At 38.1% G+C, this 24281-nt stretch overlaps 1 protein-coding gene across 1 annotated transcript in view; it reads left to right on the top strand.

Annotated features, from left to right (window-relative positions):
* Window positions 1–24281, top strand: part of LOC135481372 (uncharacterized) — a 49377-nt gene that overhangs the window by 13318 nt on the left and 11778 nt on the right. Inside the window, exons 2-9 of the mRNA XM_064761203.1 lie at window positions 4927–5095; window positions 6004–6252; window positions 9947–10107; window positions 13044–13167; window positions 13765–13901; window positions 15521–15709; window positions 17087–17200; window positions 22357–22559. Coding sequence (XP_064617273.1) covers window positions 4927–5095; window positions 6004–6252; window positions 9947–10107; window positions 13044–13167; window positions 13765–13901; window positions 15521–15709; window positions 17087–17200; window positions 22357–22559 — 1346 coding nt within the window. The remainder of the gene's footprint in view (window positions 1–4926; window positions 5096–6003; window positions 6253–9946; window positions 10108–13043; window positions 13168–13764; window positions 13902–15520; window positions 15710–17086; window positions 17201–22356; window positions 22560–24281) is intronic.

Raw genomic sequence — 24281 nt, 5'->3', positions numbered from 1 at the left:
TGTGATTAAAATGCTCACTTAGACGCGTAAATATAACCTTACTACATCTTTGTTGTGCGCAGAATTTGGAGATTTTGACTGAAATTAAGTGTGCATTATGGGATTCCTTTCGAGGCAGTCACCCTGAGCCCCTTTTTCTAATGCTTTGTGTAGTGCGGTATCAAACATGGGACATCAAAGGCCATTGTTAGGGGGTTTTCATTAAAATCCAAAACGGCTGGCAAGTCAGCGATGGTCTGCTTTGTTTTACTTGAAAAGGTGATCAATTCCTTGTCCGCCTCAGAGAAAACCATCTTGATTCAGCAAAACTTGTGCCTGTCTGGCAGAAGGGTCTCTTGGACACTAGAGCCAGACAATTTTTCTAGCTTGTCACGCAGGTGCAGCGCGTGTTCTACCGGAACGTGTTTTTTTAAGGCTGTTTTTATTTTAACTCTGTGTACAGACCACTCAAGCTATGACCTTGAATATTGATCAGTATATTAACAAAATCATGCCATTTGAATGCCTAAAGTTTGAAAGGGTTTGAACAAAGGATAATGGAGCAATGCAGCATCAAAGAACAGCCCATTTTTTTATGCCCACCAAATACATCTGTTTAAAGCAAACTCCAATCTAGGAAAATTTATTGCCTCTAGTTTATCTAATTTTTGGACTTAGATACATTAGTACTGGGACGAAATGTTTAAACCACCCACCTAGGCAGTGACTGTTGTCAGCTGGGTATCATGTCAGGCAATCATATTCAGTGATGAGTAACGATGTGCATGTCAAAGACCACTCCACCGATTTGGTGCTCAGACTCTCCCACAAGGAAGTTTTCGACTACTGTACCGCCACATTAGCTCAACCATTCACAGGGTTGCAATTTTCCACCCATAGTACAACGATTGCCAAACGATTTGCATGCAAAGACCACCGCCCACAATGTCAAGACTGCATGCTTCACAAGACGCTGTGTCCCACTTTTCGTATTTTCAGAAGTTGAAAGTCAATCTTGTAAAGTCGCAGCTGCTGTAGGAGAGGTAATTCCCTCAGACCCTCGGGGATATCTAGGGTTGGCTGGTTGATGGTTGTTCCTGTTTTGGTGCATGTCAGCAAAATTGGCTATCAGTTGTCTAATAGGAACATCACCAGGAAGATTTTTCATGTCTTTGTCATCATTCAAAAGTTGTTACAACCAAACCATTGCTCTTAAGTTTGGATCGGCCTGACAGCATATATCACTAAAATACCACTTGTTAAATATCTGGATTATTTATCTTTGCATCTTTCCCAGATTAAGACGTCACTTTGCAGAATACTTAGCGGAACTACGAATCCGGAAGAAGTCACAAGGTTGTTTGTCCATGTGACTGGTGACTGTTCAGATGGTGAAGGAGAATACCCGCTTTCAGATTTTGTATAGAAACCTTTATGGTGTGTGTGTTTAGAATCCGAACTGCCCGCAGGAGAATTATGGAACTCGCCTAGTCTAATCTCCAAAGAAGTGTTGCATATTTGCATTTGAATGAGTTTTCTTTTCTCTTTTCAGCAAAACGTAACTATTATCCCTGTGAAGTATGCCACATCGTCACTTGCAATATTGCGACTCATTTAAAAAGAAAGTGTATGAGGGGAGAGCCGAAGGAAGAAATTGATGCTGCCTTGGTTAAAGCCCGAGAGCGTGTGTTCTTTCACATTCGTGACCATCTTGTGATCACTTACAGTTTTGTACAAGACCGGCTTAGTCTTGATAAGAAAGGGATGTCTGAGGTTGTTAAACTCTTGGAAGATCTTGGTCATACTATTACCAACAAACCCAGGTAATTTGGTATTCCATTAGACAAATGTAAAACCTTTTTTTTTAATTTTTTTTATTTTATTCACATTATTACAGCTTAGTAGGTCCTTTATGGCGATACATGGTAAGACCTTCGACCAACCTGCAGATGGCTGTGGGCTTCCCTTGGGGTCTGCCCGCTTTCCTTTTAATTCCTCCCACCATAATGCTGGCCACAGTTGTATAAGTAAAATATTCTTGCCAATCAGTTAAATAAATGGAGCCAGCAAAATGGGAGGTCTGTTGGTTACTATCATGTAGGAGACACAACTGGGTCTTCGGATGGTACTGTGTATGATATTGAGACGGTAGGATCAGGGCTGTGTTTTCTCAGAAGATTTGCAGAAAGCTTTTTCTTCCTTCTTTTTGTGAGTATTATTCCATTCATTTTACCTTTTACAATGTTTTAGCTTGTGTGAAGTCAGATATTGCGAGAGGGGGAAACTTGTGAATTTTTTTTTTTTTTTTTTTTTACCCCTTTCAAATGGGCTTTCATACATGAATTGAAGGTTAAGGCTGCAATAAAAATAAGAAAAATAACATAATATTTTGTGCAAGATAACATAAGAAACACAAGATAAGACATTTTGGTATGTGGATATGGTGAAGGGCTACCTAATTTTGGAAATTTTAATCCCCCAAGAACTTACATTCATTCAAATTTTTTGTTTTTTATTTCAAAACACTTGACCAAAGAGAGTGAAAACAAAAGATATGTGAAAATATATGCACTAGTGTCAAATATCTGGTGAAATTAACACTTCCATTATCATTCCCCATATTGGGTGCCATATTCCTGGATCAGTTAGTTGAACTTTAGAAACTATATTTTAGATAATACATAATTTATATGGCAGGGTACAGGTTTTAAAAATTAGCATAAGTGAATAAGTTACATGGAATGGACCAGTTACAAAAGTGCATAGTGAAGCCTGTGTGCTCAAGCTACAGTTCCAATTGCTTTGTATGCTGTTTTGACATTTGGTGCATACAGAGGTAACGAGGTGTTGCGATTTCCACGGTTACCATTATGACAAATCCATGTGCCTGTAGTATATATCAGTGCTACAGATACATTTTTCCAGAGACAGCACGGTACTCCTGCTCAAGGAGAGGGAGAACTGGGAAGACTAATGCAGTATACATTTTTTCAAATGTTTGTGCATACAGAGATTGTTGCATATAGGACTACAAGTTTAGATGTACATAGATTGCCCAGAATTTGCGACGTGTCACAATGTTCTAGAAGAAAGTAATTATTTCAGCTCTCCCTCCAGAGGAATGTATATTGATTTATTTTGCATCAATCAGTGTTGGGTTTATTTCAATAACTCACTCACTGACAGTTTTACCATTTCATTGTGTTTTGATAGCAGTGTAGGATGCAGCATTATTTTGGTCTATGGTAACCTGCTTAATGTGACAAGTAAATATTTTTTTTTTATAACCCATACACACTTGTTAAAGGAGAAGAAAATGTAAATATCAATCAAGTACCATTGAAAAGAGTATGCATTTCCTCGCAGGTGCATGCCGTAAAAAATTCTAATATGTACCTCAAGTTGATAAATTATAAAGTCTGCACCAACATCCGCTGTGGGCGACTCCATTTTGTGTAAGAACTAGTCCTGAAGTCTTCTGTGGTAGGAGGAGAATTGCTGTTGGTAACCGCCGAAGTGCAGTTCATACATTTCCAGTAGAACTCTTCTTCTCAAAAGGTAGCGAACAGTACAGTTCGTTTTCCACTTGACGGTTGGGAAACTAGAATGTTGGACGTAGGTTTCGGTTGATTTACTACATTTGGCACATTTACATATTGATGCTATACATTGTACTTAAGACACTGATGGCTACGAAGAATTTACGCTTTCTGAGGAAGTTGGTTATATATCAATGCATGGATGCCATTCGGGTAACAGGAAGTGACACTGCATAGGCTGGAAATACCGGCTTGAACCCTGGCATTGCTGCTTTAGCAGCTATATTTATGCATTGATAGTGGAATATTAACCATCCGTTTTCCTTTCATGTGTCACACAGCTGCAGAAATGCCTTGGTAAGCATGAATATAAACAATAATCAAGAGATCCATGCTAAGTGATTGGTATTCCTGTTGTGTTACCGCCAACTCGCTAAACTGTGGGATTTCACGAGATTTCGGCAGAAGTCGAACTGAAAACTTCACCAACTTATGTGTAATCACCTTCAGCAATTAATTGATTATTGGGACAGCTAGGCCATCACAAACAATGTTTGTTGAGGGTAACCCAATCAATCCTCCAACAAGTTTTTCCAAATCTTTTTGTAATTGCTGTCTCTCTCATTAGGCAGAGAAAAAAAATTTCCTACCATCTGACCCTCTTTTTGTCTTAAAGGAAGAATTTTTTAAGGGTGGCTGTATTGGAACACAGTAATCGTGAGAAAACACTCGAGGTGCATATATTATGGCACAGCAAACATTTCCATAACACAGATTCAATCAATTGAGACTTGGGCAGACTACATGTCTGATGATGCAAGAGTTCAGTTAACCAGCATGATTTCTCAGATTGAACATTATTATAAGTTAGGTTCATTGAAACAAGTTAATTGCATCTAAATGTGTGGTTGTCTTTACTTTTGAAATAAATTTAGATGGCATAGTTTCAAACATATAGCACCCGTCCCAAGACCCGTAGCATCTTTGATACAAGGTTTATACTATATCTGTATCTCTAAACTTTTATTGACGCATAAACAGTATTCACTCAACTAATCTTAACCCTGAAATCAAGGGTCATTGTTGCAACAAACCACGGGGATCAGTGAAGATGTCAAGGTGACTCGTTATCAGTGATTTTTGTCTCTAGCGCGTATCATACTACGCAAAAAAGCCTCTTATGATTGGTTGATGTCCCTTAATACAGTAACTACTTTCTTGCTGTATACCCTAGGATTATCACTTCTTACTGTGTAAAGTTTTTAACATTTTATTTCATAAATGTGAGGAAAAATGGTCTCAGTGTAGCACACGTCACTGTAGATTGACCATATTCGTATGGTAACTGAAGAAAATGTAAAACCCTGTGTTGCTGTTGATATTGCAATTTCTGCTTTTTCTTATGCAGCATGGAATCTTCAGAAGATGATTTCCTGTCCGCGGATTGTGTTCAAAAGAAAGTGGAAAGTATTGGATACCAACAAATGCATCCAGTAACGGACTCACATCTTGGAGAATTTATGGAATATCTTTCGAAGAATATGAATGTGAAAGAGTGCCAGCAGATGACTGAGAATGTTAGTAGACTCCTGTATTTTGCTGATTCAACCAGTGTTAATCTGCACTCGCTTCATCCAGATACTGTGAGTAAAAGCTGTAATAGTATATAATTTCACCTCCAAGAATATGATTGTGGTTCAAAATAATTGAGCATTGTGCTTTTTTAAGGTGTAAGGTGTGGCGTGTAATTGTACATATACTTGGATTGAAGGTTAAGCTTTTTTTTCTTTACAGCAATAGAAATTATGTTTTTTTAAAAATATTTATACCCCCTCAACAAAGTTAAAGGGGGAAAGTGACTGGAATCACCCTGTCTGCATGTCCTTCTGCCTGTCTGTAGACATGATTTTGTTTTGCATCTCTGAACCTATTTCCATGATACTTAGCATGCATTTTTCCTGTCGTCCAAACTTGTGCATAAGATAACAGTGGGGTAATAATTATCATAATTACTTCCATTCAGGTAATGGATGTTCATCTACACAGATTTTGTCCATGTAACTGCTGAAGTGTTGAACCAATTTCCCTGAAACAGATTATACATGTATTGTATGTATGGTGAAAATTGTTGACCTGTGTCTAAGAAAACTGGACGTTCATGCTTTCGAATAATGTCCAAAGGCAGATTTACCACATTTGACACATTTACATATACCATATGGTGTAATGCAATGTATGGATAGCTGTGAAGAATATGTACCATGTATATCTTAATTACTGTGAAGTACTTAATTTACTTAAAAGTTGGGGATGAAAGCTCCCACAGAGAGAAGCAGATTTTCAGGTTTGCAGTCGGAGGGGGGAAGTATACCATCTCTGATGGGTATTGTTTTGAGTGGATTTGGCAAAAAGTCACGAAAAGTTTCTGGATTATTGTACATAGCCCATTTCACAAGTATGAGCGTTGACATTTTCTACATTCCAGATACAAAAATTTTTTCATGCCCTCAAGGAATCAGGACTGTCTTTACAAGCAAGAATGAGGTATCTAAAATGCATCCAGCGATTCACTGGATGGCTGACAAAATTACCCAGCATTAAGTCTGAAGGAGACTCCTTAATTACCAGCCTACAAGGTGTCAATGGCTGGCTGACTGCATGGTCTAGACACGATCTTGGTGATGGTTCTGAGAGACCGAAAAAGTCTGTGGAAGAGTGCCAGGTGTTGCTCCGGGTATGTACCGTGTTGTCATTTTAAATTGTTCACAACATTTTAGAACTGGCCTTATGACTTTGTGCTGGTCCATGTTGGGCTCTGCGTAACAAAGCTTTGAAAGTGCTGTATAGTGTTGAGCTTCAAATACGCAGATTTTGACACTCGTTTATTGACATGGCACGGCTTTTATTTCGGAATTAATTTATTAAGGAGGAATTTGCAAGGAGTTTGTAGATTGCCCCAGGTTGTCGCATTCCCCCTACCCATAAAACTGATCGGTATCGTATAGGTGAAGAAAATTTTAAATGTGGTGTAAAACAAGGAATACAGATATTAATGGTGGTAAGTAAGCAGAAGATAAATGTACCAAAAAAAGCTGCATGAAGGTACTTCTGGCTTGGCCAAGTGTACAAAAAACAGGCATTGTTAGGATGCCTGCACAAAGTACAGACGTAGCTATTGTCACACCACGTGTGTCGGTGTCCAGTAACACAAGGATTCATACAAAATTTTGCACACCGAAATTCAAAAAACCAAAACTGGATTTTCCCGATCAATGTGAATCTGAATATTTTATATGAACCAAGGCAAATTTTATGTTGTATTTTGTAATTATGTATAGATTTCTATAAATGTTTCGTTCAGTTTCACTTATTAAGTGAGATGACTTTTTCTGACAAAACTGATAGCATACTGATGATATTTATGGGTTGAGCAGGAGTAAAAAAGACCGTTTGAATCCAAAAAGTGCAAACAATGTATACATTACATCTATAGGTGATTTTCTGTAGTTACATGTATTTTTCTATTTACTAAAATATGCCCTGTGCCCTACATCAAAAATCAAAAATGTTTATGCTCTGTACATCTTAATTACAAAATTCACGACTTTATGTTTCATAGAATCAAGATAAAGGTATGATTTCTCACAGAATGTAGTGAGCTCAGGTTTTGCACACAAGTGAGGCACAATGACATTAGGGGGATGTCCTATGTGCATGTTAATTACTGCACTTTACAAAACTTTCAAAGCTCAAATCCCCTTGAATGTTGAAATCAGTGTTAAGGTTAATGTTAACTAAAGGGTATATCTAAACAAAATGCCTCCGGTTTTGCTTACATGAAAAGCGCTATGATACAAGGAGAAATTCCATTTTGGATTCACTCTGTATGATTATTTTTCCCCCACCCCCCCCTCTTCGAAAGAGGTGGGTATATAGAAAGAGACTGAACAGAGGGGAGATGCATAGCAATGACATTCTGTGAATGAACTCCCTCAGGGCTTAAATGGGGATGGATGGGTCCTGTTGGCTTTTTGACATCAAGCCACCAGAGTTTAATGGCTGGTTTAGTGGCAGGAACACAGATAATGTCAGCTGCATTAGATCATTAAGCATGTCTTGCTTTAGGAAAAAGAACACAGTTATAAATCCTATACCTTTAATGAAAGAGCTATACAAACCCTGTGGAATTTTATTGTTTTCAGATTTTAAGTTTTCGTGAGAGAGAAAAAGGGTCTTTGTCTACAATATCCACCAATTCAAGGCACATTGAAAGTCACGTCATGTTTTACACTTGTCCAATAAAAAAACCCTCATTTCCTCCTTGAATGTTCATTGTGAAAACACTGTTCTTGCAGTTTTACTTCTACCATATAATTTACACGCATTTCCAGTCTGGGCCAAATATGTACGTATATCACAAAGTCAGGAGACGTAAGGATCAAACCCTGCAGTCAGGTCACACCAAAGATTTGGAACTTGCTACTGCCTCGCTTGCTGCTCAGCTAGAGCACGGAAACATGACTGGTTGGCCTGGTGTCAGTATAATGTGACTGGATTGGGTGTCACGTCTGGTGTCCTTGGCTGGGTACTTCAGTGGCGGCAGCATTTTGGCAGCATGGATTCGCCCTGCCACAGGAAGACACAGTATATGTACACACATCTAATGACTCGTCATATAAGTGAAAAATTGTTGAGTATGATGTTAAACCCCAGGCATCCATACATACATACGAAGATTGATTTTTTTTCTTTTCAGCCCAAAATAATAAATCTGGTCTGATTTTACTTCTATCAGTTTTAACAATAGTTTTGATTTCCAAGCCTGGGACAAAAGCAAATGCTGCCAACAAGATATTTGGCTCATTGAAAAAGTAGAATGGGGGAATTTTACTTATTTGTATGGAGAAGGTGGCCAATGCACTTTTGCTATATTTAAGTTTTTTTTATTTATTTGATTAGTGTTTTACGAATATTTCACTTATACCACAGCGGCCAGCATTGGGAGAAAACTGAGCAGATAGAGGTTTTTAAAATTCCGTGATTGAAGATAGGTGTTGAAACCAAGCTCATGTTGGCTTTGAGAGTCTCCAAGCCTAAAGCCTAATGATGCCTAAGGTCGTACAAGTGACTGGTTCCAGGGTGGGAGGACAGATTTGTTATATATCTGTATAAGTTTGATTTTCAGTTGGTCAAAGAAAATGAACCAAAATTCATTGAAAGTCATACGATTTGATTGATTCAGCAGGGTGCAAACCCTGCAGTCTCTGGCTGTATGTGGGAAGGTCTACTAGGATGGTTGTGGGTTTCCCCCGGGCTGTGCTTGGTCTTGATGCATAGGTACAGGGATGACAACATGGCATTTCAGATTTATCATGTCTGTGGTTATCATGGCAACCTGATAGTCCCTATCTCGATAGTGTGTAAATTAAACAGGTATCCCTTTCTCTCTGAACTACAACCTGAATTGTAGTATTATGTGGATTGAATATTTTATGGATACATATATACAGATGTGATGAGATATCTCCATATCTGCCATGGTCATTATAATATTTGGTAGTTACATATATACAAAGGTGACGATTGAACTACAATTCACTTTAACATATTTTTGAAAAAACATTTCTTTTTAAACTTGTTTTTGGGGGCCTCCGTGGCTCAGTTGGTTAGCGCGCTAGCGTAGCATAATGACCCAGGAGTCTCTCACCAATGCGGTCGCTGTGAGTTCAAGTCCAGCTCATGCTGGCTTCCTCTCCGGCCGTACGTGGGAAGGTCTTCTAGCAACCTGCGGATGGTCGTGGGTTTCCCCCGGGCTGTGCCCGGTTTCCACCCACCATAATGCTGGCCGCCGTCGTATAAGTGAAATATTCTTGAGTACGGCGTAAAACACCAATCAAATAAATAAATAAGTAAACTTGTTTTTGTGTTTACTTTTTAGTTCACTGTTTCATACAGAAACCTATCAACACCCATCGAGTACTTTCCTTCAGAGTTTATACTCATCACAGTGCTGCCCTGGTATTCTTTTATACATTTCGAAACAAAAATGTATTTGTTTGGCCGTATATTGTGTTCACCTGAATTTCGCCCTACTAACATAGAATGAGCATTATAAATTACTTGTGTTATGAGACCCAAAGGCATCAGTATCCCATCCAACATAATGTTAAACCTGTTGGGTTGTATTTACACAGGCTTCCTATTTCATGAAACACACATCCAAGAAATCCCAAACTGAAATTTAATACAAAACCAAAACAATTTAAATAGGTCATATTTATTCACTATGGCTTATCCAGACAGGATTAGATTTTACCACATGACCTGTTGACCTACTTTCACTGGTCATGGTCATGGTTTCTTGGTCGAGCTTTTAAGGTTTTCTCATTCCTTATGTTTTGTCAATTTTTGGTTTGCTTCACTTTCAGGTTGCGGCAAATGATTTTAAGACTGCCATCCAGCAAAATGGTGACATCCATCCATCAGACTATATTTTGGTTTTAAACTATCTAACGGCTCTTTTGTCACTGAAGCATCTGCAAAGAAGAAGTGTCATTGAAAATTTTAAAGTTGAAGAATGGGCTACTGGGTAAATATATAGCTTTTATCCCCGATGATTACATAATACATGCTGGCCATGGTTTACGCTGTGATTTTTTTTAATACCATATTTCCTTGAACCTTTTGGATAGCTGACCAGTGGGGATTTTGGCTGCGGAAATAACCGTGGGTATACGAAACTTCAACACAGCTACTGACAATTGACTGATCAACAGCTACGCCTCCCAAATTATCTCTAGCCAGCCTAGAAGCAGGCTAAAAATACCTCGCTTAGTGCTGCCACCTTGTGCGGCAATCATTACTTGACTGTGCAGGTTACAGCATAAGAAATTATCAAAGAAAACAGAGAAAATCACTAGTATATGCTAAAATCCCACAAAAATTAAAAAATATATGCGGTAGTTGTATTGTTGATTTCTGAAAATTTACATAGTGGTTCTTCCATATCCGATAATAAATGAAAAGGTTATGATATGGTTTAATTATGTTCTGAACCCAAATACCATCCGTTTTATCGCGGAATTGTCTTGTGAATTGTTCTACAAAGTTTACATACTACAACACCTTGACTGCTGCAAAAATTAAGAAGCTTATCAAATACAGAAAAGAGCTGCTCGCTTGTATAATTGTGTTTAGTACAACCCTCTTTGGTCAACTGCAACAGATGCATTTTAGTTAATTTTAGAGCTCTCTGCCTCTTATTTAAAGCAATCAGTAATGCAGCCCAAGTCCTGCCAATCAAATATTTTCACACTGCTGCTCTGCATTCAACGAGCTATAATATGTACATTCCTAAATTTTTTTTTGACGGTCATTGAAGTCCTGTGTCGTCTGTATAGGCTAACTGGACTACGCCTGGTTCACTTTGAATAATGATGTGTGTCTTCAATGACAACTGATTCAAAAATCCAAAGTATAAAGACTGGCTGTGCAAACATTTAGAAAAAAATAAAGCAACATACATTGTGTATGTCATTGTCCTTTTGCTACTGTTACACAGGAATATAAAGTAGTTGAGATATCTCACGGTAAATGTGTATGTATTAACCTTTCTTGCCAGTTATTTTTGTGGGTACATCAGTGAAGAAAACTTTAAAGATGTTGTATATGTTTTCTCCTGGTATAAAATTGTATACAGAAGTTCAGCTCTCTAATATATTTGTGTCATTAAACTTTTTCTTCAGGCTTAAAAAAATCTTTTTAGTTTAGTTACAGTCTGTTTGAGTAAAGCTTTGGATCAGCAGTCTCAAGTGAAAATTGTCCAGTACAAAGGTCTTGAAAAATGTCAAACCAACCTTGAAAATGGCCTTAAAAAAATTGTCTTGGGAGTATGAACCCTGTTCCCTGTCTATGTCTGAGTTTAAACCCACACTTTCTGTGTCCCAGCCATACAAGCGCTCTGAAATAATAAACTGGCATTGCAGCATAAATGTTACGTGAGCGTGTGGTATCTGAAAGGCACTTCATGTATTGAGGTGAAGCTTTGGATCCATGCATCTCCACAGGCAAGCTCTGTGTGGCTTCCAAATCTCATATTTTTATGTGCATGTATTGTTTCAGGATATCTTTTATACTGTTACATCACTGTTATTAAACATGATGGCTTTGACCATGCACAAGTTCACTCCATTTGCAGATGATAAAGCTATAAACTCACCAAAGGTGTGAACTGTGTGTGAGCTACTATCATTTTAAGATAGGTATATGCAAGTCACATTGGTGATGTTGATGTGTGGTAGTACTACATCATTCAGCAGCTTCAATCCTGGCAAGGAATTTTTTTTATTCCAACGCTCTCGCTGTTTAAGGAACCTTGTTGACAATGAGCGGTTGACAACGCTCATCTGACGTGTTGCACACTTGTTAAAAACTACAGTTTTTCTATTGGTATTTGTGTGCATATCTGTCACTTAATGCACAAATCTGCCGAAGTTCAGTAGTTTACCACTTTCATTCACCTGTAAAACTGACCACTATGGTGTAATTGAAAAATTTCTTGTATGGTATTAAGCAACAACCGAATAAATAATGCATAGGTCATCCATAGGTCTTAGCAATTTGTATGGAGTTTTCTATAATTACTATATTTTCTCATTAGAAAACTTTTATTTTCTCCTATATATTTGCTATATAAGGCTTATGATTGGTTTGTGCATTGCTGGTAAAATGCTTTTTTGAATAACTTATTTGGAGATATGTGCGTTTATTTTTAGTATTGAAGATCTTTATTGTTATTGTTTATTGACTAAGTGCTTGGGGTTTAATGTTCATTGTTTATTGAGGCCAAGTCTCCACGACTTGTTCAAACCAAAGAGGGAATGGGAATGGGTCCATCTCCCGCTCATTCGGTTTGTGGTTCCAGGTAGCAGACAGAGTGGAGTGGGAGTAGGGGGATGCTTTTAATGCCAGCTGAGTTTTTCTGAAAAGAAATTTATCACAAGAGACTCCTGACAGGCCCTGTAAGGTGGATGAATCAGCCAGACAAAGTGTCACTTGAAAAGTGCTGAACTGTAGGTGAAAAACAGTACATCTTGAAAACTAGCAGGAGCTGAATCGTGAAACTCAGATTACATTGAGTGTGCATGACATTCAGTCAAGCTCTAAAACTAGTCTGATCTGCACATAACTTTCTATATTTAATGAATTTCTGATTCTGATTGATTCATCCACCTTAGAGTGGCACTTCAGAGGTTTTATTTTTTTTTGTTGAAGTTTGATTAATTTCTCAGGAAAGTATCTTTTCAATGACTTGATGAGCTTCTGAAAGTTTTACACACCAAACTTATGGTGAAATACAGTATGTGACACACTTGTGGTGGGAGCATATCTTTTTATCTATTGAACAATGTAAACCTATATATTATCCTGTGAATACACTTGAATGATAATATAGAATTATCAAAAGCAGAAATAAAGGTTGTTCTGTGGGATGAGCTTTAGCTTCATGTAATTTTTTTCCTGTAGGGTTGAATTGAGGCTTGATGAGAAAAGGTTTTGGACATTCTACGTCAAAGAAAGCCAAGGTGACGGCCGAGAAGCGAAAACAGCACAGCCAGCAGCCTTTTGTTTAAATGAAGAGGAACACATGGTATATTTGCAATGATTATTGGGTGTGGGAGCATGTAGCAATTGTTTTCTGTGTGTGTTTGCGTGTCTGGACCATATCATGGATATCATTATTGACAAATGGGTTCTAGGGCTTTGATGTCGATTCAGCTAGTTTTGCAACATGTTAGTAAACAAAACAGGATCTTTTGCCAATATGGGGTGAGCAACACTCATGTGGCAATTTGCTTAATTTAACTGTATTGTAGACTATTTGTCTATGATCAATATGGTGTGCATATCTGTGCATCACAAATGACAATTATGACTTATTGATTGGTGTTTTACATTGTACTCAAAAATATTTCACTGATAAAGATGGCAGCCAGCATTAATGCGATAGGTCAATCAGTAACTTGCTGGAAGGTGGCTGGTTTTCCATCCATAAAACAAACCACTACCATATAAGGGACATTTTTGAATACAACATGAAACAGCAATCTAATAAATAAATACATTCACCATTCTGTTCTCAAGTGTGTAATAGTAGAGTAACATTTCCTAGTCTAAGCTGATAATACACATGCTTGCCAGCTAGAGTAAGCAACAGATGCTGCATTTAATAACATTTCTGTTACAGTGGTTCCAGATTTATTTTGATCAGTTTCGCCCAGCATATGCAGACAAGAAGGATGCTCACACGGAGTTTTTCTTCCTTTCGACTATGGGCAGGAAAATTCATAACGCAGCAAATGATTTGAATCGTATACACAGAAAGTAAGTAGTTCTTATGTGCATGCAATTGTTTTGTCATTGATGTCGTATGAAATATTTGAAGAAAACATTTGGGGAATATACATCTTTGTTTAAATGTAACAGCTTGTGGTTTTCAAACAATGCCATTTTAGCTCCTTTTCTATATGTGGCGTGATCATAAGAGCGTTGTGCAGATGTCAATATTTTTGACTGTCGAAAAGCATGTCAAAATCTTTTTCCTTTTGGCTACCTGTATATCCAGATGCTTCGTTAATTTATAAAGGGAGGTAAATTGTAAGTTACATTTAACTTGTTTTTGTGGTGAAACTGTGCAAACAAAGGGAAAGAGTGAATAGATAATTTTTCCTATTTCACACTATAAAAATTAACTGCTCTCAACTTGGACTGTTTCTCAAACTTCACAGGCCTATGTTTTGTGCAACTGCAGTTAAAATTTCAGCTCATTCGCATTAGCAAATAATACACGGCAAGTTTATACTTCCACGTCTCAATTCACGACCTGCCATGCACAAACTGATTGCTCTGCTGATAGCTCGGTCGTTGTCAGCAAGCCAACACCTGGACCACGGCACAAGTCAATATCTGTTAGTCACCCTGGCCTGGTTGGCGTACAGTGAAGAACACAAGGTGTGCGCAAAGCAAAGCTAACTTTTAGAGGTCCACATCGTTTGTTATCATTTTACGCCGTCAAATACAGGACAGTATAGCTGTATGCCATCGTACAACTGTTTCGGGAGATCACAGACAGTGGAGCAGAAAGTATCAGGTGAAATACCATAAGTCCAGTTCCCATCTAACTCCATGTTAAAGCAATAGGATTCCCATCTTTTTCTAAACAAAAAACAGTGTTGTCTAGCGAGAAAATTATTGATCTTAGCTCAAATCCTTTGGCATACTCCCGGAAGAGCATGTCTTGGGCTTCAGTTTGGTGCAATTTCTAGCTCCCATAGTTCTCCAGTTACAGGTTGTTGAAATGACATAATTCATTTTATTTTTTTTACTATATCTCAAAGTTACAAAGATATGAAAAAAATAAAAGCAGATTCGGAATCAGTGGCTCAGAACACATCAGAAGACCTTGAGAAAAATTGAAATTTAAAAACTTTTTGTGACACCACAACTTCGACCAGTGGCGAGCTTCCAAAGTTTTGACCGGAAGTCAACGATTTTTGCAAACTTATTGTAACTTATTGTCTAGCTCCATGTCAAATTTGAAAACGATAGGTTCAGTGGTTCTTGAAGATTTCACACAAAATTCAAGCCACCTTGGTAACGGACCGTGGTAAATTTAGGATTGTGGTAAATGAGCCTTTGGGTTGATTAAGACATGTAATGTATACAGCGTTCGTGGTGTGAAGAATGTAGTGTTCAAATATCCCTTTCCTCTAGCATCATTGGTGCTAGACCTATATAGTGGATGAAAAAAGTAATAATACTGGGTCATACTGTGATGAGCTGTGCACAACTTTTCATTTTACTCTATGCAGGTGGGATAATTTAAGGTGTGAATGGTTTTGCCAGGTTTGTTGAAATTAGCTTGGAATGTTGAGCTCTTTTACTGTCGCCTAATCATATTAAAACAAGTGCTTTATTTTTATATCTTTCCTCATTGTTCACAGGTACAAACTTGGTGTCAACACAGCTGGAGAAGCAAGACGAGCTATGATAGCTTTCGTAAAATCAAGGCTAGAAGGGCCTGATCTGGACTTGACTGATAATTATCTATCACATTCTGGGAATGGTGTTGGCAAGTTTTACCAGTTCAGTCAACCAATCAATGTTTGCCGGGCGATGTTGTTAATCACTGGGTAAGATACTTTTATTAGGTCAGCTGTACATACATGTAGTCATACCCTGTGCATCTGCAGCCAATATAAATGGCCAAAACAATATTTTGCTAAATGGTCAGGGTGGTATCCTAAAACAGGGTTGGGACTAAGCGGTGCATGCTTGTTCGGGTTATGCATGGGTCGCCCTCAGTCTAGTTATGGGGAACGGTCATTCATTCACCACGAGCTAAGGCTCAGATTCAAATATTTAAGTTCACAGGGGAAAGGCCTTTAAAATCTAAACTGCAAGACGTATATAAGTCGATTTTCTCCGGCACTTAAATACTGTCAGCATTTTGTATGACGAGCATCCCAGGCTCATAGCAATCTATGTGGCATTTCGGGTATTAAAACGTGCCTCCACACTAAAGACTTCCACATAACCACGCATGCTGAAAGTCAGCTAAAATGGTTAGTTGATTTCCCGTGAAAATGTCAAACTGTGCAACATCCTCTATGCATTGAACTCGGACTTTGCATAGTGTGAGAAGAGTTTTCCATCGTTCATGCAATTTACACATATATATATTATGTAGTTATTAAATTAGATTTATTTTTTGATCATTAATGTCCTGCATGTGTGCGTTAGTAACGAACTTCAGGTCTCATTATCATGTTCATATCAGTATTGAGTAAATAAAGGGGTTTCTTCTGGCTGAAGGCGAGAGGTTTTAAATCCCTACATGAATCAAATATCTTTAGCTCCCTAATCTAAGGTATGGGGTGTAAATATACATACTTGGATGGGAGATTTAGGTGTAGATGTATCTATATATTTTGTAGGCAAGGTGACAAGCTCAGACCCTGCATGGCTTCTCAAGGCCGACTTAGCACAAACCCCAGTCCGCACCTTACTTGATCTGTTGCCCCACAGAGTTCTTTTTAACGGTGATGATCGCTTACGTCACCAGCATCAGCGAACATTACTTTTTTAAAAATATTTTTGTGCCCACCTGTTAAAGTGATCATGGATGGTGTTGATCTACATAAGGCCTACTGGTGGAAGTTTGAACTTTTTTTTATTGGTTTTTGTTTTATTGGCTTTGTGAATATTCATTTTGATTGATAGGCTTTCAGGTTTATGTTTAGAGGCAAGTAAAGGTCATAAAATATTTTCATGCTAAAGCTTACATTATTTCAGTAGGATATCACACTACTTTCAAACCAGTTGAAAACAAGTTGAAAAACACTTTTCTAAGATCAATAGAATAGTAACGAACTCATGGATGAAAATTTAAGTCAAATACAGGCATTATTTTAGATTGCAATGTAAAAGCTGATTTGCACTTCAGTGCCCTTCAATCAAGGAGATGGTCCCCAAAGCAGATAGCTGATTATTTGTTTTGTGTTTTCCAGAGAAACGTTTTTTGGGGTGAGATGCGAGTCTAGATCTGGCATGGTTCTGTCCGGTGAACAGCCTGTTCCTTTTACAGCTCAGCAGCCCTCACTCAAACCTGATGTGTCAGCAAGGTATTTTTGCATTGCTTTTAGCACGCCTGTGCGAAGTAGAGCAAGGGCTTACATCAGCATCGAATAACAATAAAGCAATAAGGGTATTTTTTACAATACTGATCTGATCCTGCCATTGAACTAACAATTTCAGAATGGAATATTCAAGGATCATTTGCATAAATGAAAATTATTGTGCATCCCTAAAACATTTTAACCCAGCATTCAATGTCCAGGTCTGTTCAGTGTCTGGTGGCATCTGAATGATTACTCCAGGCCACACAGAGTTGGTTTTCTATTTCTTATGCATGCTTTGCTCGCATGTACAAAGTAAGGTGAGATATTGTGAGAGGGGCGAAAAGTGTGCTACTCTTTTTTTCAGCTTCTGTGTGAGATACATGGATTGAAGGTTTAAAGGTGCATGAAACGAAACTCTTCTGTTCGCCGTTGTATGAGTGAAATATTATGGACTGTGGCATAAAACACCAATCAAGTGAAGAAATGAATAAATGAAATGGAACTCTAAAACAAAGATTATGGTTCCATACAGGGAATTGAACATGGTTATGCCAAATTATTGGGGGGTGGGGGGCAAGTTTTCATTTTTGAGACACACTTCTATCTCTATTTACCCCTCTATTTTACGATAATGAATGCTTCTACTATAATAGTACTGTACTAATCTAATCTTGATGTAACATTTTGTAACATCTGGAGAATAGAGCATTTATAGAGTATTTTTGATTAATACATGTTATAATTTTTTAATAAATTGCACCCTAGATCAACAAATCCTGTCCACTCATTAAGGTAAACGTTGAAGGTGGTATCTCGTACATATTAAGCACAATGGCATGAAGGAGATGCTCCTGCAGCGATGCCTTTGGTGTGTGTTAATCATCGAAAACTAAGGTACTAAGGTACATGTATATGTTAAGGGTAGTACTACAAACACAGATAGATTAAGCTCAGGTTTTTACAAATGTTCCCATTCATCACTGCTAGTTACAAAAGTAATGACTTACTTGGTTAATGTGTGTTCTATGTACAACTATGTTGTCATTTTTTCTGCACTGAGCTCAAATTTTGCAGTTGGTTAGCGCGCTAGCGCAGCGTAATGACCCAGAAGCCTCTCACCAATGTGGTCGCTGTGAGTTCAAGTCCAACTCATGCTGGCTTCCTCTCCGGCTGTAAGTGGGAAGGTCTGCCAGCAACCTGCGGATGGTCGTGGGTTTCCCTCGGGCTGTGCCTGGTTTCCTCCCACCATAATGCTGGCCGCCGTCGTAAAGTGAAATATTCTTGAGTACGGCGTAAAACACCAATCAAATAAATAAAAATAAATCAAATTTTGCATACATTGACATGAAGGGGATGTTCTGTCCTTGATGCCTTGTATCGGAAATAGCAGATTTCGAGACTTTTTCCTTTGCTTATATGAGGTCGTCCTTAATGTCAGTGAATATCTGACGTGTATGGCAGTGTTCTGCTTTATTTTGGTTTAGAGGTCAGTATTTGAATGTATAACCTCACTTGAACATTATGCAATTTTTAGAACAACTCAGGCGATCTTTCGGTGTTCTCTGAATGCCTTGTTATATTTTACATTCTGATTTTTAAGGGATTGTGGATGGGGTGTTCATTCACATATTGCCTACTATGGAAGGTTAATTTTTTTTTTTTGGTTTTAGTTTTATTGGGTGTTTTCAGTCATTTTGTTAGATCTGTGAAATGTATATATGTACCAGTGTTATGAACTTTGTTTTCTGTGGTAAACACATCTTCTCTAGAAAGCATCCAGGCAGAGCTACAGTTTATTGTGCATAGGGTCTCAGGTCTTATGGACTTTGCCAGATTTACCTACAATGTATTTCCTGTAATAAAGAAAACTTTTGTGCAGAGTTGTGCACAGGCTACCTACTACATTTAGGAGATCAAGAAAGGTATTGATAGCTATGTTCCTCTGGCGATTTTACCAGATTTGTCCTTTTTAGTCCGCCTTAGTAAGTATGGAGAGGTATTGTGAGCGGGGGATCAGGCGGAGTCAGTTTCCAGTTTGGGTAAAGCTTTTGGCCAATCATACAGTTGCAGTGGCCACCCATAGTATACAGTCTTTGAAAGCGATTGGCATACCAAAGACCAAGGAAGTCTTTTACTGCATAGCTCAACATTTTGCTTACCTAGTAACAGGGTTACAAATGCCTCCCATAGTAGTACATGGATTGTCGAATGCAGTTCGCAATTTGCATGCCAAAGACCCCACAGTGTCTTTGCCACCACAATGATTTGCAACTCCATAACATATGAAGTCACTGCTCTGCAATCCTTACATATAAGATAAACAGTCATAGTTGTGACAGCATGATAATTTTAGTCTTTTCTTGTTGATTTAACGGCAAGATTATACAATTAGAGGATAATATCTGTGTATGACAATATCAAACATTTTACTTTTTTGGTTTGTAGCTCATATTTGAATGTATCGCATGACTTTAACATTATGTAGTTCTCCTAGCAACTTTATCAAGCGAGCTCTGAATGCCTTGTTCTGTTTTGTGGACCCCTGTTCTCCTGTAAACACAGATTTCTATTAGCCTTTCATGTAGAACTACGCCGGTCTACAGAAATTTATTGTCTCTCTCGCTACTTTACTAGATTCATGGAGTGTCAAAAGTTTACCTAATTTTTACACTGGTATTCCACATGTGTAGAAAGCTTTCCACATCTATAGTGCTAGGAACCTATGACCATGGCGAAACTGGCCGATGCATGTGCCTTCCTAGATTGCGACGGAATATTTAAACCGTTCGTATAGGCAGTGACTTTGTCAGCTGAGTATTTGCTCAGTCAGTGATAGGATTGCAGTGGACACCTATAGTGCACTGATGGCCAGCCGTGGTTAGCGATTTTGCATATCAAAGAGAACTCTAGTGTGCTGGTGCTCTAATTCCTCACAAGGAAGATTTTTACTACCATAGCACATTTGCTCAGCCATTCACAGGGCTGCAGTTGCCAGCCAGAGTACATGGATTGCCAAATACTTTTCGCGAATTGTATACAAAGACCTCTGCCCATAGTTACCATCGTAATGATTTACAACTCTATAACATACAAAGTCACTGCTCTGCAATCAGGGCATTAGCCAGGCCCCCGTAAATAAGCAGGGGGTCTGCCGCTGGAGACATTTTATCGCCACTGTATCATTGAAAATCAAGGCCTTTGAATAGCTTTAATTGCTATTATATCACTGGAAATAATGTATTACTATTGGACCCCAAGAAATTGACAGTTTTTAGGGGCACCCAATATATCACACTTTTCCCACCAATGACTGACACTGAGTGCGAATCACTAAAAAGAGTACATAAATTTTATATTCAACTATATAAGGTTACAATCCGTTATGCTTTGGACAACCAAGTGTGAAACAGGAGGTAGAAAAACAAATTGAACTGTAAAATACACAATTCAATACAGATGCAAGGAAAACAATGGCAATTTGGCACAGCAGTTCTGACAGTTCAAGTGTGAATGCTGTGAATCAGGAGGTAGAAATAAATAAACTGTGAACAATAAAATACACAAAAATACATATAAAAGGAAAACAATCAAAATGCATGGTAATTTGGCACAGCAGGTGCATGTCACTCACAGTTACACTACTTCACATTAAAATGCAACGGAACCAAATCAGAATACAGTATACATAGCTCTTACAACTGAGACTGAGAACAGGCAAAATTATCACCACTGAATCTGTGACTGTCACTCACTAAAAAGAGTAGTGTCACCAATCACCATACGATTTGAGCAGCTAAGTCACAGTAGGTAGAAATAAACTTTGTAAAATACAAAAAACAAAACAAAACAAGAAACAATTCAAATACATGTACTTTGAAAACTTACATGTTAGAAAAATATTCACAATCTAGTATACATACATATAATGTTAATACACTTTGAAACAGTGTCTGTGGGCTGGGACTAGCCGTAAAAAAAATGTTGATTCAAAATTTTGCCCGTCAAAAATACCCCTTTTGGCTGGATTGCCTGTCCAGTTGGATGGGTGGACGGGTGTCTGGCTAACCTTGTGTCTGTAATCTTTACATAATTATGACAGTATAAACGACCCAGGAGCCTCCTAACAATTCTGTCACTGTGAGCTGAGGTTCAGCTCATTGTGGCTTCCTCTCTGGCTGTAGGTAGGAAGGTCTTGCAGCAACCTGCAGCTGGTCGTGTGTTTCCTCCAGGCTCTGCCCAGTTTCCTCCCACCGTAATGCTGGTTGTCGTATAAGTGAAATATTCTTGAGTACGGCGTAAAGCACCAATCAAATAAATAAACATGACAGTCTGATTATTTTGGCCTTTTTTGCTGATTAAGTGGCAAGATCTTAGCTCAATGTAATCAGAGTAATATGTGTATGAGTGTCTTATTTTGGTTTAGAGGGCATTATTTGAAAATATCACCTCGTTTGAACATTATGCAGTTTTACAAACCGCTCAATCAGATGAGCTACCAGTATTCTCTGAATGCCATTTTTTTTCTGTTTTACCAGATTTTGCCAATTTTCATTCAAAACAAAGAAAACCCTGACATGAAATATGCCAGTATGTCAGATCAAACACTCTCCAGAAAAAAATTTTGATTATTTTTTTTGTTAATTTTTCCATCCAAGTAAAATGGTTTTGAAACGATTCAGTGGTGGTCTGTAGTGACCCAGGGTATCAGTGATATTACATGCATGTTTTTTGCTTGAAGCAGGCCCATTCGATGAATTCATTCATAGATCTGTATGTAAATGCATTTTGAATGATCTAATCTAGCAGTCTTTGTGTTATTTGGCCAAAAAACCTGATGTGATGTCACTTGTTCCAGTATGGTCAAGAAAGGCCACTGTAGAATCCTAAAGTTTCAGATGGATTTTACGAGGTTAAAACAATTTAAAAAACTAGATGTGCTTTTCTGGTAGTGGTCTTTCATCTGACATATACTTCATGTTAGTGTTTCCTTGCCTTTGAAGTTGGATTTGAGTTTCACACTGAGCAGGTCTGAACTAGAGTATGTGTGTGTTTCTTTCTCAATATTTCCTATAACTCCAAAAAAGGGAGGATGGGAGGCATATGTGTTTTGTAATTGAAGCCTCTAGGTTTTGGTTAACTGTGTCATTTTGTCTTCACAGGAACATTCCTGCTGCACATTATGCAACGACTAATGGGGACCTTGCCAAGGCCTTTGACAAACTGATTGAAGTTCACCCAGTGACATTAGATGGGAAACCTCCAAGCAAAACTTTGTCAACTCAGTTCTTCATGATTAAACCGAAGTCATTGATCGACAAATGGGCATACGCCCAAAGAGCTCTGCGTGTGCAGCACATAAAAGGTAAATTTAGAAATGCAATAAGCATTATCACAAAAGGTGATACATTTGCTTTGCCGCAGGAGAGAGCTCATTAGCTCACCTCTACAAGGTCTAGGTGTAGTTTATGTCATACCCTGAGCATTGGTTTTCAGTAACTGCGAAGGCAGTGTTAATGCTAAGGGAGCTATATGATGTGCACTACATTTACGAAGCTCAGGCAGGATAAATGTAAAGCACAATAACATGAGGGGGATGTTCCATCGCTTATGCACTTTATATGCATATAAATTACCTGAAGTGACAAAATTCGCAAGGAATCACTTTGTTAGGGAGGCATTTCAAAAAGTACTGCATGTAAAAGACAGTTCAAAATGGAGATATTCCATTGTTGATTTTGTGTGTTTGACTCCATGTTGTGGTATGTCAAAATGTACATCATGTATTGACCTGAAGTTTTACATTCATATAAGGCACATTGACACAAGGGGGATGTTCCATCACTTATGCTCTGTGTGCATATTAATTACTGTAAATTACCAAATTTACAATTTCAGTGCTTAATGTATTGAGCTGAAGTTTTGCATTCATGTGCCTCCTGCAGACAAGCTCATTGGTAGCCTTGCAACCATTTCTAAGTTATGTGGTACTCAACAATTTTCCATATCCTCAGTGTTGGACAACAGGGAAAGCAATGTTAAACAAAATTTTAGGGGTGGTATCTGCAGGTATTGAAATCAAGGTTTAAACACATGTGGAGCACAATAACTCGAAGGATATTCCATCGTTGATGCGGTGTCAACATAATAAACATCGTAAATTAATGAATTTCCAACTTTTGTATTAGAATTCATGTTGAACAAAAAAAGAAAAAGTACAGCATATATTGACCTGAAGTTTTACATGCATATAAAGCATGACGACACAAATGGGGGTGTTCCATCACTGATGCTGTCTGTGCATTTTAATTATTATAAATTACCAAATTCACAATTTTAGTACTTAAAGGAGAAGAAAATTTAAATATCAATGAAATACCATTGAAAAGAGTATGCATTTCCTCGCAGGTGCGTGCCGTAAAAAATTCTAATATGTACCTCAGGTTGATAAATTATAAAGTCAGCGCCAACATCCACTGTGGGCCAACTCCATTTTGCGTAAGAACTAGCCCTGAGGCCTTCTGTGTTAAGAGGAGAATTGCCATCGGTACCCGCTGAAGTGTGATGGACTCAGCGATTTATGCCAGCTTTGCTGTATTCAGGCTTTACATGTATGGCGAGGAAAAATTATGCAGTAGGCAACACCAGATAGAAAAAAAATGTGCTCTTTTTGACGAGTGTCATTTTTTAAAATCTGCAAGTACGTATTGATTTGCGGTATGCGAAATTCTGCTACAGCTTTGTATACGGAGAGCCGAGCAGTTTAAAAAAGGGTATTTGACATACCACTCCACAATGTTCTCTCCAAAATTCCTGTTTATCACCAAGTAACGAAAATAAAACAATCAGCCTGTTCGGAAGTGCATTTGCTAAAAAACTGAGGAAAACATTAGCTGTTGGTGTTAGGAGCATAGACTGAACGCTCAGGGAAGCGTGAGCTTGTTTATTACATTCTTGAACTGTCAGTATAATCTCTGACCACCCCTGATGCTCTCCCGCGGCGATCAGTCAGTAACAACCACAATCGGTCCTGGGATAATAACTTGTGCTCATTTACCGTATATTTAAACAATTTCTTACGTTGCGA

The sequence above is a fragment of the Liolophura sinensis genome, unplaced genomic scaffold (assembly GCF_032854445.1).
Source record: "Liolophura sinensis isolate JHLJ2023 unplaced genomic scaffold, CUHK_Ljap_v2 scaffold_26, whole genome shotgun sequence".
NCBI lineage: Eukaryota > Metazoa > Mollusca > Polyplacophora > Chitonida > Chitonidae > Liolophura > Liolophura sinensis.
Note: the sequence above shows the minus strand (reverse complement) of the source record. Positions and strands in the feature narration are given on the sequence as shown.